The sequence below is a fragment of the Talpa occidentalis genome, unplaced genomic scaffold, assembly GCF_014898055.3.
Source record: "Talpa occidentalis isolate TD23 unplaced genomic scaffold, MPIMG_talOcc4v2.1 talOcc4.14, whole genome shotgun sequence".
Classification (NCBI taxonomy): Eukaryota; Metazoa; Chordata; class Mammalia; order Eulipotyphla; family Talpidae; genus Talpa; species Talpa occidentalis.
Window position 1 is genome coordinate 84,230,610 of NW_023601433.1, and position 13,705 is coordinate 84,244,314.

At 50.9% G+C, this 13,705-nt stretch overlaps 1 protein-coding gene across 1 annotated transcript; it reads right to left on the reverse strand.

The window, feature by feature from the left end:
- Positions 1-1,475: 1,475 nt before the first annotated feature.
- OAS1 (2'-5'-oligoadenylate synthetase 1) lies at positions 1,476-10,085 on the reverse strand. The gene is given in 7 exon segments (XM_037511537.2): positions 1,476-1,680; positions 2,701-2,854; positions 3,812-4,044; positions 5,283-5,467; positions 8,576-8,798; positions 8,800-8,868; positions 9,785-10,085. Coding segments are annotated over 7 exon segments (1,152 nt in total). The 5' UTR covers positions 9,962-10,085; the 3' UTR covers positions 1,476-1,569.
- Positions 10,086-13,705: the final 3,620 nt, after the last annotated feature.

The following is a 13,705-nucleotide window of genomic DNA, read 5'->3' on the forward strand; positions in this document are numbered from 1 at the left end:
CGTATCTCTTTTCCTACACGCTTCCAATTTGTTAAAGACAAGCTTCCCTCTTCAGGAAACCATGGACAGATTTTCAAAATAAACTCATGAAAACGGAAAGAAAAAGTCCTCTATCCTTAGAGTGAGAATGTCCCATTCTCAAAAGCTACTCGTCCTCTTTAACTGGTCAGCCTTTACCAGCAGGCCCGCGGCGCCCCGACGAGATCCCTATCCTTCGACTAAATTACTTGGAGGTCGTTCTTCAAAACACGTCTTCTTCTGAGAAAATGCCTAAAGAAATTTTCGCCTAGAAAGCAAAACTAAAAACACTCAACAGTGCTCGACTGATCGTACTCCTCGTGGAGTATTAGAAAGCCTTGTTATAGGGGTGACCGTATAAGCCCCGGTCTTGGACTCCGCAAGGAGACCCCACTAAACCTTATGGCTTTCGCGGAAATGCAGTTACGAGCCCACACGGGCTCCGCGGCTTACAAAGCCTTGGAGCACAAACGCACTCTCTCACTCAGGCACACACACTTGCACACAAAGCAGAGAGGTCGAATCTTCCAGCAAACGAACCCCACCTTTGGGGGGTCGAGCCCCACGTTGGGCGCCACCTGCCGCGGACTAGCCCAGCAGCGGCGGGGAGATCGAAGCAGTCTCCGAGATTGAGCGAGAACGAGGGAAAGGTGGTCGAAGGAATTAGGGCGAGGGACAAGAAAGAATGACACACAGACACACTCTAAGGGAGTGAAAATCTGGGTGCAATTTATTATAGTTACCACTTTCCTTTTATACATTTCTGTGGTCATTACATAAGATAGTTTTTCACACTATGTGGTTAATCATACACTAAATCATTACATTCAGTGAAACATAACAAAAACAATATGCACCATTCCCAGATTCCGATCATGCACAATTATCAATAAATCAAGTACATACCGAGACCTTTGCTAGAGGTCCCTGACCTTCAGGCCGCTGTAATTAACCCTAGATTAAACATTGACCCCACTCTCAAAAAGATACAGTACTTATATGTTTCATAATAATATACCTATTACCGTAACTATTTTGTTGTTTATAATCATTATCTTAAGTTCCCAACACCCATTAGATTCTTCGAGGATTTTTGTAAGTAGTCAAACCAGTTTTACAGTAACAACTGGGCAGTGAAGCACAAATCTACTACACTGTTAGTTAACGATTAGCGGTGTGGTCTCAACTAACTGGGCAGCATGTACTGACATTATTTGCTAGCGGCCATCTTTTTGTTAGCCAAAGAAGGGGTTTTTATGATTCCCTTTGGGGACTGCGCCTGTCTTAGGTTGCCAGGAGCTACAGACATTGTCTGTCCCTGATCTTACCCGTCATTGGCTGACCAGTCCAGCACACAGGGGAAAAGGGTCTTATATATTCAAACTATTGAATACAGCCACTCTTTGCATTTAATTACTGACGTGCAGTGGCGATAACAGCCACAGCACAGAGGCAGGAGCCGCCACAAATCCCTTCTTCTGAGAGGCACCAGTGTTCAGAGGATGGAGCATGACCAGCCTTCATTTTCCTGGGGAGAGTGCTCCCAGGGAGTTACGTGTCCTGGTGTGAGCTGAAGGAGTGGGAGACCTTGTGGTGCTGCTGGAAACTGCAGAATGGAGATCCGCTGCCAGCCCAGGCCTCAAGGCTGCTGCCTGCCTCAGGCTGAAAGGGGAAAGCGTGAGATGACATGGGATGTTGGTGACACTGGGTCTCAGTGAGCATTTATGGGGACACTGTGGCATGCCACCTGGATACCCCAAGGGAAGGAGGAGCAAGTCCCAGCTGTCCGGGGTGGCAGTCCCTTTAGGGGTGGTCTGGCTGCAGACGTGGCCTGTTTTGAAGCCACGGCCCTTCCCGAGGTGCCCACACTCAGTGACTGGTCCTTGTGGGGGCAGAAAGGCCTGGTTACCTTAGTCTGCTGAGGTCAACTCTGAAGCCACTGGAGCTCCAGGGCCTCCCGCAGGGTGGGCTGAGATGGGGCTGCACCCTAGTTTGGTGTCTCCCTTTGCTGCGCCTGCTTCCTTCTCTCCCTTCCACAGGTGTTAGTTCCAATGGGACCTCCCTGCCCCCCAACGTCCTGCACCCTAAATTCCATCTCAGAGTCTGCTTCTGGACACCATCAGTCCCCCTCCATGAAAGAGACCCCTTCCCTGGGAGCAGTGGAGCCAAGCTCAGGTCCTTCTGCCACTGCCTAGTGTGTGGTCCCCCAGGCCCCCCGGCTGCAGAGACCCCACCATGAAGCAGCCTGTTTAGCCCTGGCACCGGCCTGTACCGAGTCTCCATGCCGGGTGTGCCGTGCCCCGACTACCTCTCCCTGAGCAGGCGACTTCCCTCTCTGTGCCCCCTCCCCTCCTCTGTGAGGCGCAGAAAAGGCTTAGGACAGAGTCTGAGCCGAAGCAGACACTCCATAAGCCGCGCTGGCTGGCGCGCTGTTGTTGCTGCAGCAATGGGCCAACCAAAGCTGAGGCCTCTGGCCAAGGGGACATTAACCATAAACTCCAGATAAACGGATGCAAGAATCCCAGAGCCCCTCCGCCAGGGCGGAATGAATGACTGACACACGGACCAGGGTGTGAAAACAGATGACGACGGCGACGTCGTCGGGAAGAATGACCACCAGCTTCGCACCCTACGTTGCAGGGAAGGGGTGGGGGAAAGAAGGGAGGAGGCAAAAATTCTCACCGGCACGTTCCAGGCCCGGACTGCAGACTCATCCCAGTTCCTGAAGCATGGGTAACTCAGCCAGGTAAACGCCTCCTGTGCCAGCCGCTGCCAGGCAAGTTGGCTCTCACCAGCCACGTTTCCTGTGGGGTCAGCCGGGTCCAGAATCACGGGCCTGGAGGGCGACATTTAGAGAGGGACAGGTGAGCTGGGCTGTGAGCAGGAAGCAAAGCCACGGGACGCTGTGCTGAGGGCCCCGCCGCCAGAGGGCAGGGAGCACCACGAATCTTACCCTTGGCCTGGGAGACTGGGTTTCAGTCTCACCAATGCCCTTTGTTAGCGGTGTGCCCGTGGGCTTCTCCTTCAACCTCGCTAAGCCTCAGTTTCTTTATGAGATAGGAGAGAACGTGCCCATCTCAAAGGGGGTGGTGTGAGAGTCCAGAGAAAGCTTGGAAATGCCCAGCCCAGTGACTGCAGCTCGCCAGGGCCATAGCGTGTCAGTCATGATCCCGTCCACCCTCTGTGCCCTGTGGCCATCTGACAGCAGGCGCCTAGTGTCTGGGAGCCATTACTGTCACTGCAACTGCGATTCCAATTCACAGTTCAGTATTTCATTCCCTTTCTGTCCCAGTGTGGACAAACCCCTTATTCTCTGTAAAGCGGTTACCACCATGGCTGCCTCCCGGGACGGGGTGGAGGTTCTTGTTTAAATCAAATGGTGGTGCCAGGGGTTAAGCATAGCACTGTGAAGCTGTCTGCAGCCTCTGGAGCATGAATTTGATCCCCGGCCAGGGAGCTACCCACATGACACAGCAGACCCCTCCTGTCTCGCCCGCTGCTCCCCTCAGCAGTGCATTTCACTCAGTCTGCCTGTTCTGCTCCCCACTCTGTCTCTGGTAAGTCCCCTCACCCCCTGCACATCTGGCCTGTACCCCAGTTCTTATATGCATAAATAAATAAATCTTTTAAAACATCAGTCAATCAAATGGCGGCAGTCAGATGCCAGCACGGTGACTGGTGGGAAAGAGTGTTCCTGAATACGGAGCCCTCCTCATCCCCCGCCCTCCACTCCCAAGGAGCTGTCTCTGGGGTTCCTTTATGCAGGGAGCGGAGCCAGGCGGGGAGAGCTTACCTGCGCCTCTTGATCTGCTTCGTCAGGTATTTACTAATGGAAGCGTTTTCAAAGCCATAATACTTTTCCCAGAAGATGCAAAGCCGTTCATATTCCAGGACTAATTCCAAAACGGTCCGGAATCCCTGAGCGGTGCTGAACTCTGTTTCCCCGCTTCCGTGCTCCCAGGCATACACCGTCAGGAGTTCTAGGGCGTACTGGGCGGGCAGTGGCTTCCCAAGCTTCTCCTTACACTGAGAAGAGAAGTAATGAGCAGCTTGGGCTTGTCCAGCTTTTGTGTAAAGCACATCCCCGTGGGCCGAGACCAGCCTGTCACTATTTTTGCAAGTCAGTCGTCCTGGAACAAAGCCACGCTCATTCATTCATCCAAAGAGCGTACGGGATGCTTGTCACAGATTAGCTAAAGTCTTGCGAGTGAAGACCCAAATTCAAATAGCTCTGCTGCTTATCAGTTGAAAGAACTGGCTTATAGTTCTTTCTGTAAAATGGGTTTAATAATAAAACCTGCCTTTACCCAGATCACAGAATCATCATCAAGATCAAGTAAAATGTAGGATTTTCAAAAGTAAGGGGAAGAGCATATCACATTCACAAAAGATTTGATTCGACGCGCCTGGCACATCACACACATTAGCTCTGATCGAGTGTACCTTGATTAGGGCCAGCTATAGACCAGGCACCTCTTTCATGCGTTGCTAGTGCTATGCCATGCTGCTCTTTGCAAATGAGAAAGCAGAAAGCACAGAGAGGTTAAGTCACTTGCCCAAGGTCACACAGCCAGGACGGGAACAGAGGGGCTGTGACACGTTTGTTTGAACGCAGTCCTTTCTCCCCAACTTCTTCTCTTTTTTTTTTTTAAGATTTATTTATTTATTTGTACAAGCACTGGGTACAGTCAGAAGTGCAGGAGGGTGAGAGAATTCACCAGAGCCAGAGTGGGGAACAGAGCAGGCAGAAGGACCGAAGTACACTGCTGAGGGGAGCAGCGGGCGGCAGGAGAGGTCTGCGCGCCATGTGGGACCCTCACGCGGTGGCCGGGGATTGAACCGGCGCTGCAGAGGCTGTGGGCAGCTTCGCAGCCAAGCGCTCAACCGCTGCGCCACTGGGGAGGCCCTCTCCCCAACTTCTGAAGAGTGTGGTGGGCTCTGTGGGGGTGTGTGCGGGGGGGAGGGTGATTGTAGCATTCATGAACTCACTCAGCGATTACTTACTGAACACCTACTAAGTGCCAGGCACTGTTCTAGGGTCTGTTGTGAATGGGAACGTACAAATCCCTTCCTTCCTGTACATTTTTGTGGGAAGACAGAGGATAAATAAACATAAAAGCAAATGCAAAGGTTCGGAGGCGGGAGGAGAGTTTCCTGTTTAGAAGAACAATGAGGGACACCAAGGCCTGGGGGTAAGGGGTAGGGATGGGGGTTCAGAGAGGTGGCGGTAGGTCCTAGGAGCCCTGTCCTGTGGGAGGGCATACCTGTTGGTACCAGCACTTGACCAGGCGGATGAGGCTCTTCACCTTGGTGGGCCGCCGCCTCAGGAAGGCTCTCTGCAGCTCCGTGAAGCAGGGGGAGAACTCACCCTCTTTCCCCAGCCATTCGCACTCTCGGATGAGCCTCACGTAGATATCAGGGTCCGGTTTGCCGTCTCCAGACCACTGACCTGTTAGGACAAACCTGTTGGTTTAAGGTGCCAGCTCTTCCCTGAGATCCCTTTATGTGTCTGGGGAGACAAGTTCACAGGGCGTGGGGTACAGTGGGAAGGGCAGCAGCCTCAGGTTCGGAGGTCCGTCCTGGTCTCCATAGCCCGTCCAGGCCACACCTGCCCTGTCAGGATGGTGGCAGAGCTGCTCATTGGTTCCTCCATAATCCATCTCAACCCAGCACTCAGAGGCCTTTTTTTTTTTAAAGATTTATTTATTTATACAAGAACTGGGGTATAGGCCCGAGGCACGGGAGGGTGAGAGGATTCACCAGAGACAGAGCAGGGAGCAGAACAGGCAGATCTACTGAGATACACTGCTGAGGGGAGCAGCGGGTGAATCAGGAGAGGTCTGCCTCGCCATGTGGGATTCTCCCTGGCTGGCCGGGAATCGAACCCGCTCTTCAAAGGTTGAGGACAGTTTCACAGCACTGCGCTCAACCTGCTGCACCACTGGGGAGGCCCCCAGAGAGGCCTTTTAAAGTGTGGCCAGGCCATGGCCTTTGCACTTGCTGCTTCCACTTCCTGGAACCTCCAGATCTTACCACACTGATCCCTTCTCATTCCTTGGACCTCCGCCAGATGTCACCTTCTCAGAGTGGGGTCCTCCCTCCTCAGCCTGTCTGAGAAAGCCTCCTGATCCCTTCATACTATGTTATATCTCTCTGTTTAGTTCTTTTTCTATAATTGCATTATTTTTATTACGATAGCCATGGTCCACAACACTGCATATGATTTGGGGTACAGGTTCACACCTCCTCAGATACATGTTCCAACACCACCCCACCACCAAAGCACCCATAACCCTCTACCACAGGCCATTGCCCGCTCCCCCCAACTTTGCGCTCCATGCCTCTCCCCCTCTGGTAGCCTCAATTTCATCATGAGATTTCTAGGGTTTGCTTCAGTTTTGTTCTGTCAGTTCTTTTGTTTAGTTTCTCTAAAGTCCACACAGGAGTGAAACCATCCAGAATCCTCCTTTCTCCTCCTGTTTGGTTTTATCATAGCAAGGATCACTCTGTTTCTCTTGTTTATCCTCAAGGCCAGAAGGGAGGGTGCTTGTCTGGCCCACTCCTGGCCCCAGCACAGTGCCTGCACGTAGTAGGTGCTCAGCGGAAAGTCTGCTTCTAGCCGCTGCTTGGCTGTCCCCCGTCCGCCCATCCTGCCTCACCTCCTGTCTGCTGCTCACACTCGGCTGGGCTGTTCTTCTAAAGCACAAACCTGGCCGTGTTACTTCTCCACCGGAAGCCCCCATCACTGTGCAGTGTGTTCATTCCAAGGCGACGGCAGGATCAGCTGTCCAGGTGCATTTCCAGGCCACGGCCTGTGTCCACCCCGCTGACCACGGCGTCCTGCCGCTCCCTCCCTACATGGACCTCCTCTAACCCCTTTACCTGCCCTGTTCCCGCCGGCAGGACCCTTCCTCCCTCTCTCGTTTCCTCTTATTGTTTGGTAGCCATTGTACATCAGCACCCAACACAGGACACGCCGACAGGAGAGACGCAAACACCCTCGCTCCCAAGGCCTTTCTCAGTTCAGCCCAGACAACTTCAGGGCAGCAGTTTGCGTGATGTCCGACAGGTGTCGCTGTTTCCCCGGAAAATTTATTTAAAATTTTGTGTTTCTATGTTTTGACATCGTTGTTCATTTTTGTGCAACGTTTGATTTCCCCTCTCAGGTGTTATCCCCATAAAATTCCCGCCACCAAGACACCATAAAGCATCACCACAGAGTCTGTGCTCTCCCCTGCCCGGCTGAATGTCTCTGAGTTACAGTTCGCCTGCTAGTTCCATCTTTTTTCCTGGAACAAGACAAGGATGTCCACTCTCACCGCTGCTTTTCAATCTAATGCTGGAAGTCCTAGCTAGAGCAATTAGGCAAGAGAAAGACATACAAGGAATCCAAATATGGAAAGAAATAAAACTTTCACTATTTGCAGATGATGTGATAAGATATGTAGAGAACCCTAAAAACGCCATAGAAAAAACTAATTAAAATAATAAACCAGTTCAGTAAAGTAGCAGGTTGCGAAGTCACCAAACAAAAATCAGCAGCCTTCCTATATGCAATCTATCTGAAGAAGAAGAAATCAATAAAGCTATCCTGTTCACAATTGTTCCCCTGCCCAAAATTGAAAACCTGGGAATAAAATTCCCTGGAAAATTTAAAATAGAGACTGTCCCCCTGTGGTCAGGGTGGTGTCCTGGGGTGCCTTGGTGCACAGTGCAGGAGCTTGTATTTTTCTTTAAAGATTTATTTATTTATGCATACAAGAACTGGGTACAGGCCAGAGGTGTGGAGGGTGAGAGGATTCACCAGAGACAGAGTGGGGAGCAGAACAGGCAGAGTGAGTGAAATACACTGCTGAGGGGGTTAGCGGGGGAGACAGGAGAAGTCTGTCGCACCATGTGGGTAGCTCCCTGGCCGGGGATGGAACTGAGTGGCTGCGAATAGCTTCATAGGCTTCGTGTTAACCCCTGTGCCACCAGGGAGCCCCGGGAGCTTGTATTTTTGATACGTACTGTGTACCCCAGGCCCTCAGTCAAACTTTAATGCACATGATCATTTAAAAAATAGTATGACATAGGTCATGCAGTTGCACCAGTTTTCCTGATGGGGAAATTGAGCCCCAGAGAGGTTATGCTTCCTGACTAAACGTCCCTGCAGATTATCTGCAGACCCCAACCTTATCATAACTCTTAATGTTATGTTTCAGATAAAAGGTGAACGCAAATGAACTCGACTTACTGACTTTATGCCAGGTCTATGCTTCCCCACTTTTAGAAGGTAAAATTCACATACTTTGCTTTAAGTAGAATCAGTAATCCTGGCAGGCTTCCTGTGAGAAAAATCTGGCCCCAAATCGGGTCAATTTGCTGCTTAATGTCACTTCTATGGCTGATTATGACCATGTTCATTCTTGCGCCAGTCACCGCTCCACCTTCAAGGGATGCCCTGTTCTGGCAAGACTTTCAAACTGTGGAAGAGTCTACTCAGAAATATGAAAAGGAAGAAAGAAGCCCACACCCAGCACAGAGGCTGAAGGCTCGGGAGCCTGAGAGCACTCACCAAGGGCATCGAAGGCGGGCAGGACATCAAACTCCACGCCCTCTTGGGGCCAGACGGGGGACATGAGGGTGAAGCTGAGGGCACGGGGCCTCTCAAAAGTCTGGATCTCAAACTTCACTTTAAACTTAAAGTATTTCTCTCTTTGACAGGCTTCCAGCTGTCTCCTGATCTCCTTTATGAACTCTCCTCGGTGCTCCAACTGCTTCTGAAAACTTGTGAGGGGGACTGAGGAAGACAACAAGGTCAGCATCAGATCGACCTCTGAGGGTCGTGCCTTTGCCCGAGGAGCCGCCCTGAAACAAGTGATGAGGATGAGAACGAACATTTATTGGGAAGAGCCTTCCTAAATAAAGGGATGTGAACAATCACTGAATCTGCCTGGCACAGCCTGGAGGGGTTACCCATCTTGATTCCTATAATATTCACAAGAACTCTATGATTTATGGGCTATTATTACTAGTTTCCTCTTCACAGAGACACTGGATTAGCTCATTCCCACAGCTAATAGCTTGTGAAGAAGTGATTGGGACTCTGGCTGCATGTTCCAAAGTCTATGTTCCTTATTCCCTGTCCTTCACCATCTTCTATTATTTTAACCTCTGGACTGGCTGGAGCTGGGTGAGGTACATGCATTATTTGACTTAATCTACACAGTCCTATAAGGTATTAGGGATTGTACTTGAGGAAGTTGAGGCACAGAGAGGTTAACTAACTTGCCCGAGGTTGCACAGGCAGTAGATGCTAAATGCCTTCAAGTTATACTTTCTTACCCTGCCTGCGAGCTGTCAGGCAGGCTCTTATATCTTCACTGCCCGGTCTGGGTGGCGTTTGGTTTCGATTTCCCTGGGAAGGAGGAGCCCTGCACTGCACTTCTGCAAATAATCCACTCTTTGGTTCCTGCAACTGCCCTCCCCCAACTTTCCCCACTTCCAGAACTTACTCAGTCCATCAGCCCTTTTTTCAGGCTGCATTCTGGAAATGTTGCTTTTCACTGGGCGAGTCCCCATCCTGGCCATTAATCAGCATTGTTCAAAAAATTATCGCTATAGGACCTCACTCAGAATCTATTTCACAAGCTGCGGTTGTATTCTGGGTATGGATGAATGAGAACCCACCCACCCTCGAGACCGCAACCTTTCTCTCTCTTTCTTTCTCTGTGGAATCTTGCTTGTGCAGCCACCCTGCCCTGGTCCGTCAGCCTGGGCTCACCTTCACCACTTTTGACACCCGCACTCCTTCGTCGGGGTCTCGAAAGCACCTCTCCTTCAGGAAACTGCTGATGATGTGGATGGCTTCCCTGACGTTTCGGCGGAAAGGCGTGTCTGGCAGGAGATTGTCTTCTATGAACTTGTCCAGAGATCTGGCCGGGGTGTCGCTCAGCTCCATGACGCCGCCGGAGAGGGACAGGAGAGCTGGGGGTCTCAGAGCTGGCTCCTGCGAGCTGTCAGGCAGGCTCTTATATCTTCACTGCCCGGTCTGGGTGGCATTTGGTTTCGATTTCCCTGGGAAGGAGGAGCCCTGCACTGCACTTCTGCAAATAATCCACTCCTTGGTTCCTGCAACTGCCCTCCCCCATCTTTCCCCACTTCCAGAACTTACTCAGTCCATCAGCCCTTTTTTCAGGCTGCACTCTGGAAATGTTGCTTTTCATCCCCTATTTAGTTCTGCACCTAAAATAAAACACATAACTAGAGACATTTTACTTCCTTCTTTGTTGTTGTCAAGTCGGCTTTATAGTCGCCTGTGCCCTTCCTAACCGGGAGCGGAAGATCAGGAAGCAAGGAAACTGTGACGCTGAAACACAAAGAAAACCCTGTAAACACCTGGATGGAGAGATTTCAGGTATTTTTCTAGGTGACCACACACGTTCATGTACGCACATGCCCAGCTCTCTTTTCTTAATAAATGGTGTCATGCTCTAGTTGGCCCTTTTGGTTAATGGACTTTATTTCTTACAGCAATTTTAGCTTTACAGAAAAATCAGAAGACAGCACAGAGTATCCACATGCCCCTCTCCTCTACAATTGATCTGATGTTGTGATTACCCAAAATCTTGCAAATACTTTCACTGCTCTAAAAATAGCCTTGCTCCACCTGTTCATTCCTCTTTGCTTAGATCTTTCTTCTTTTCTCATATATTGCTAGAAACTTCCACCCAGGCATCACTGGCACTGCATCCTACAAGTTTTAATAGGTTGATTTTTCCTTTCATGCAAAATATTTAAAATTTTCTCTTGAGATTTCTTTGGGTTAGTTAGAAGTGTGTTATTGATTCCCCAGATACCTTCCTTGTACCGATTCCTTGTTTAATTTCATAGTGGTGGAGAGGATACTTTGTACGAGGTTGCGTCTGTGGAATTTGATGAGGTCTGTTATCCCGCCCAGAATGCTATCCGTCTTAGTGACTGTTCCATGGGACTTGAGAAGTGTGTTCTGTTGGTGGATGAAGTTGTCGCTACATGCCAATCAGTTATCTTTCTTAGCCACCCTCCTGTTTACCAGCTAATCAGTTCATTGAAGGAACTGGCATCTCCCACTCCATCTGTACAAGGTGACTCAGGACCCCTGAAGGACGGGAATGTCTACGGAATACTCACTTTGCTCTCCAGTTTGATTTCATGTCTAGCCAAGATTCCGTTTGCTCCCACATCTCTATTTGGCGGTTGCACCTGTTAATGAAATATCTACTTTGCGCTAAATGTATAAACAGACCCAATATGGGTGACAAGAAATCTGTCCTTAGAAAACCAACATTGATTACTTTGGAAAGATGCGATAAAGGTAAGTTTCATACAACATGACTTAGAATTAGGAGACAGTGAAGCAACTGAAAGACTGAGGAGCTAAGAGGACACACTCAGTGTAAGTTCTTACTCCCCCCAGAGAAACAAAACAGGAAATTCTAGACAGATGGTTCTTGCGTGTTTTATGCAAAAGAGGAAACGCAGGTCCCCATTCAGACAGGCTGCCCTCAGCCAAAAGGCCTAAGTCTTTATTGAATGAATGAGAAATGAAGGCACGTGTGTGGGCCCTGGCAAGTGAGTTAGAGAATCCTAAATGTAATGTCCTACCAACAGAGTCAAAGACCTACAGGGGGAAGTGACTTGCTCAAGGTCACACAGCAAGTTGGGATCAGAGCCAAGCAAAATCGATCTCTCGTGTGCATGGACGGGGATGTGTTTCCATGGCGCCCAGATACATTACCATCTTATTAGGCCAATGGCCCTGGCAAATCCGATTGAGCCAAGGAGTCATCAGCCGGGCAGGGTCCAGAGTTCGAAGTGTTTGATAAAGTTGGCGGCATGCCCAGTGGGCATTGCTGTCACTGGACTCTTGCCTCCCCCTTTCTGGGGCTTCACTCTTGTCAGCCCTGATGAGAGACCAGGTTTCGGCAACTTGATGTCACCTCTGGATTTGGTTCTGGCCCCCATTTTTCAGAGGAGTAACTGAGACTCAGAGACGTTAGGTTCCAGGCTAGAGAGTGACAGTCAGGACGTGGAGCTGGAGCTGAACTGATTCAAAAGCAGGTGAGCTCTTTCCTGCTCAGGGGCTTTCTACTGCACCCCATTGTCCCTGGCAAAGTGTTTCATTGCAATGAGGGGAGATGGGGGAGGCCACTTAGCTGAGTCAGGTGTAACTGACCTTAAGGAAGTTTCCTCCTGTATATTTGTCTCTGTCAGACGTGTCCCCCAAGATTGAGGAAGGAGAGCACCTGATTTAGAGATGGAAATTAGGCTTCATTTTCAACGGACTGGTGGTGGCTACCAAGAAGCCTGTGTTAGGGAGGATTCAGAGGCAGAGGTAGCTAGTGGGCTCTGAAGGAGAGATGCCATATTGATCAGTGATGTCTGCCAGTATGGCCCTAATTAGCCCTGTCGCCTCTAGTGCCAGCTGGGGGAAGTGTAGGAAAAGCAGCTGGACTTCCAGGGCAGAGGTTTGCAAGGTCGTCATGGAGGTGGGAAGCCCAGGCACCACCAGGCAGTGCTTTCAAATATACACCTTATTCCCAGGGCATGGTCGAATCTGAAGGGCGAGGAGAAGCTGGCCAGCAGCGCATGGGCCATTTGAGAATATAATCTCCCCTGGTGATTCTAACACGCTGACTTCTGCCCCAACACTAAGAACCATCCCTTTGGGGGGTGAGGAAAGGAAGTTGTCCCCACTTGGAGTCGAAGTTTTGCTTGGATAGAATTAACAGCTCCTTCCGGGAAATCACCAACATCCCCAACAAATTGCTGAAGCAGTACTAGGACAGATGATAATGGGGTTAAGAATCTTTCTGGGGCCTCCCCTGGTGGCGCAGTGGTTGAGCGCTGGGCTGCGAAGCTGCCCATAGCCTCTGCAGTGCCCGTTCGATTCCCGGCCACTGGGTGAGGGTCCCACGTGGCACACAGACCTCTCCTGCCGCCCGCTGCTCCCCTCAGCAGTGTACTTCGTCCTTCTGCCTGTTCTGCTCTCCCCTCTGGCTCTGGTGAATTCTCTCACCCTCCTGCGCTTCTGGCTATACCCAGGGCTTGTATAAATAAATAAATCTTAAAAAAAAATCTTTCTGGAAAGGTAGTTCCCTACACAGCTCACTTTCAGGGCCATTGAGAACCCAAGTGAGAGTCTATCTGTGATGCAGGATGGAAGGTGCTGGAAGACAAAGGTGTCTGGCGATGACGCGCGTTATTAGTCGGTGTGGTGGGAGCACTGCCCTGGGAGTCCAGTGTCTAGCTACTCTCCCGGCTCTGCTGCCAGACCTGGGGTCTTCCCTTCGCGGGGCCTCAGGTCGTCCATCTCTCAGGGAGTTGATGGAGCTCAGCCTTGACATGATCTGACTCTTGCCACTTGGGGCTTTTCCGGGAGGTGGAGGGAGGAGGGGGAAGATGAGGTCGCTGCTTCCCTGTTGGGCGGGCACCAGCAAAATGCACTCTGCCGAGAGGGTCATGGGGGCAGCCGGGTCCACCCGCGCCCACCGCCCAAGATGAAGTCCTCCAGGGAGCACACGCCACGTGGGCAGAGGCCACCTCTGTCTTGCTCGCGAGGTACCCCAAGGGGCGGGGACGCAGACGCTGACCACACACCCGTGATCCAGGGGGCAGTGGCCCGTGGGGAGGGAGACCGTGGGAAACCACAAAGGACGCACGC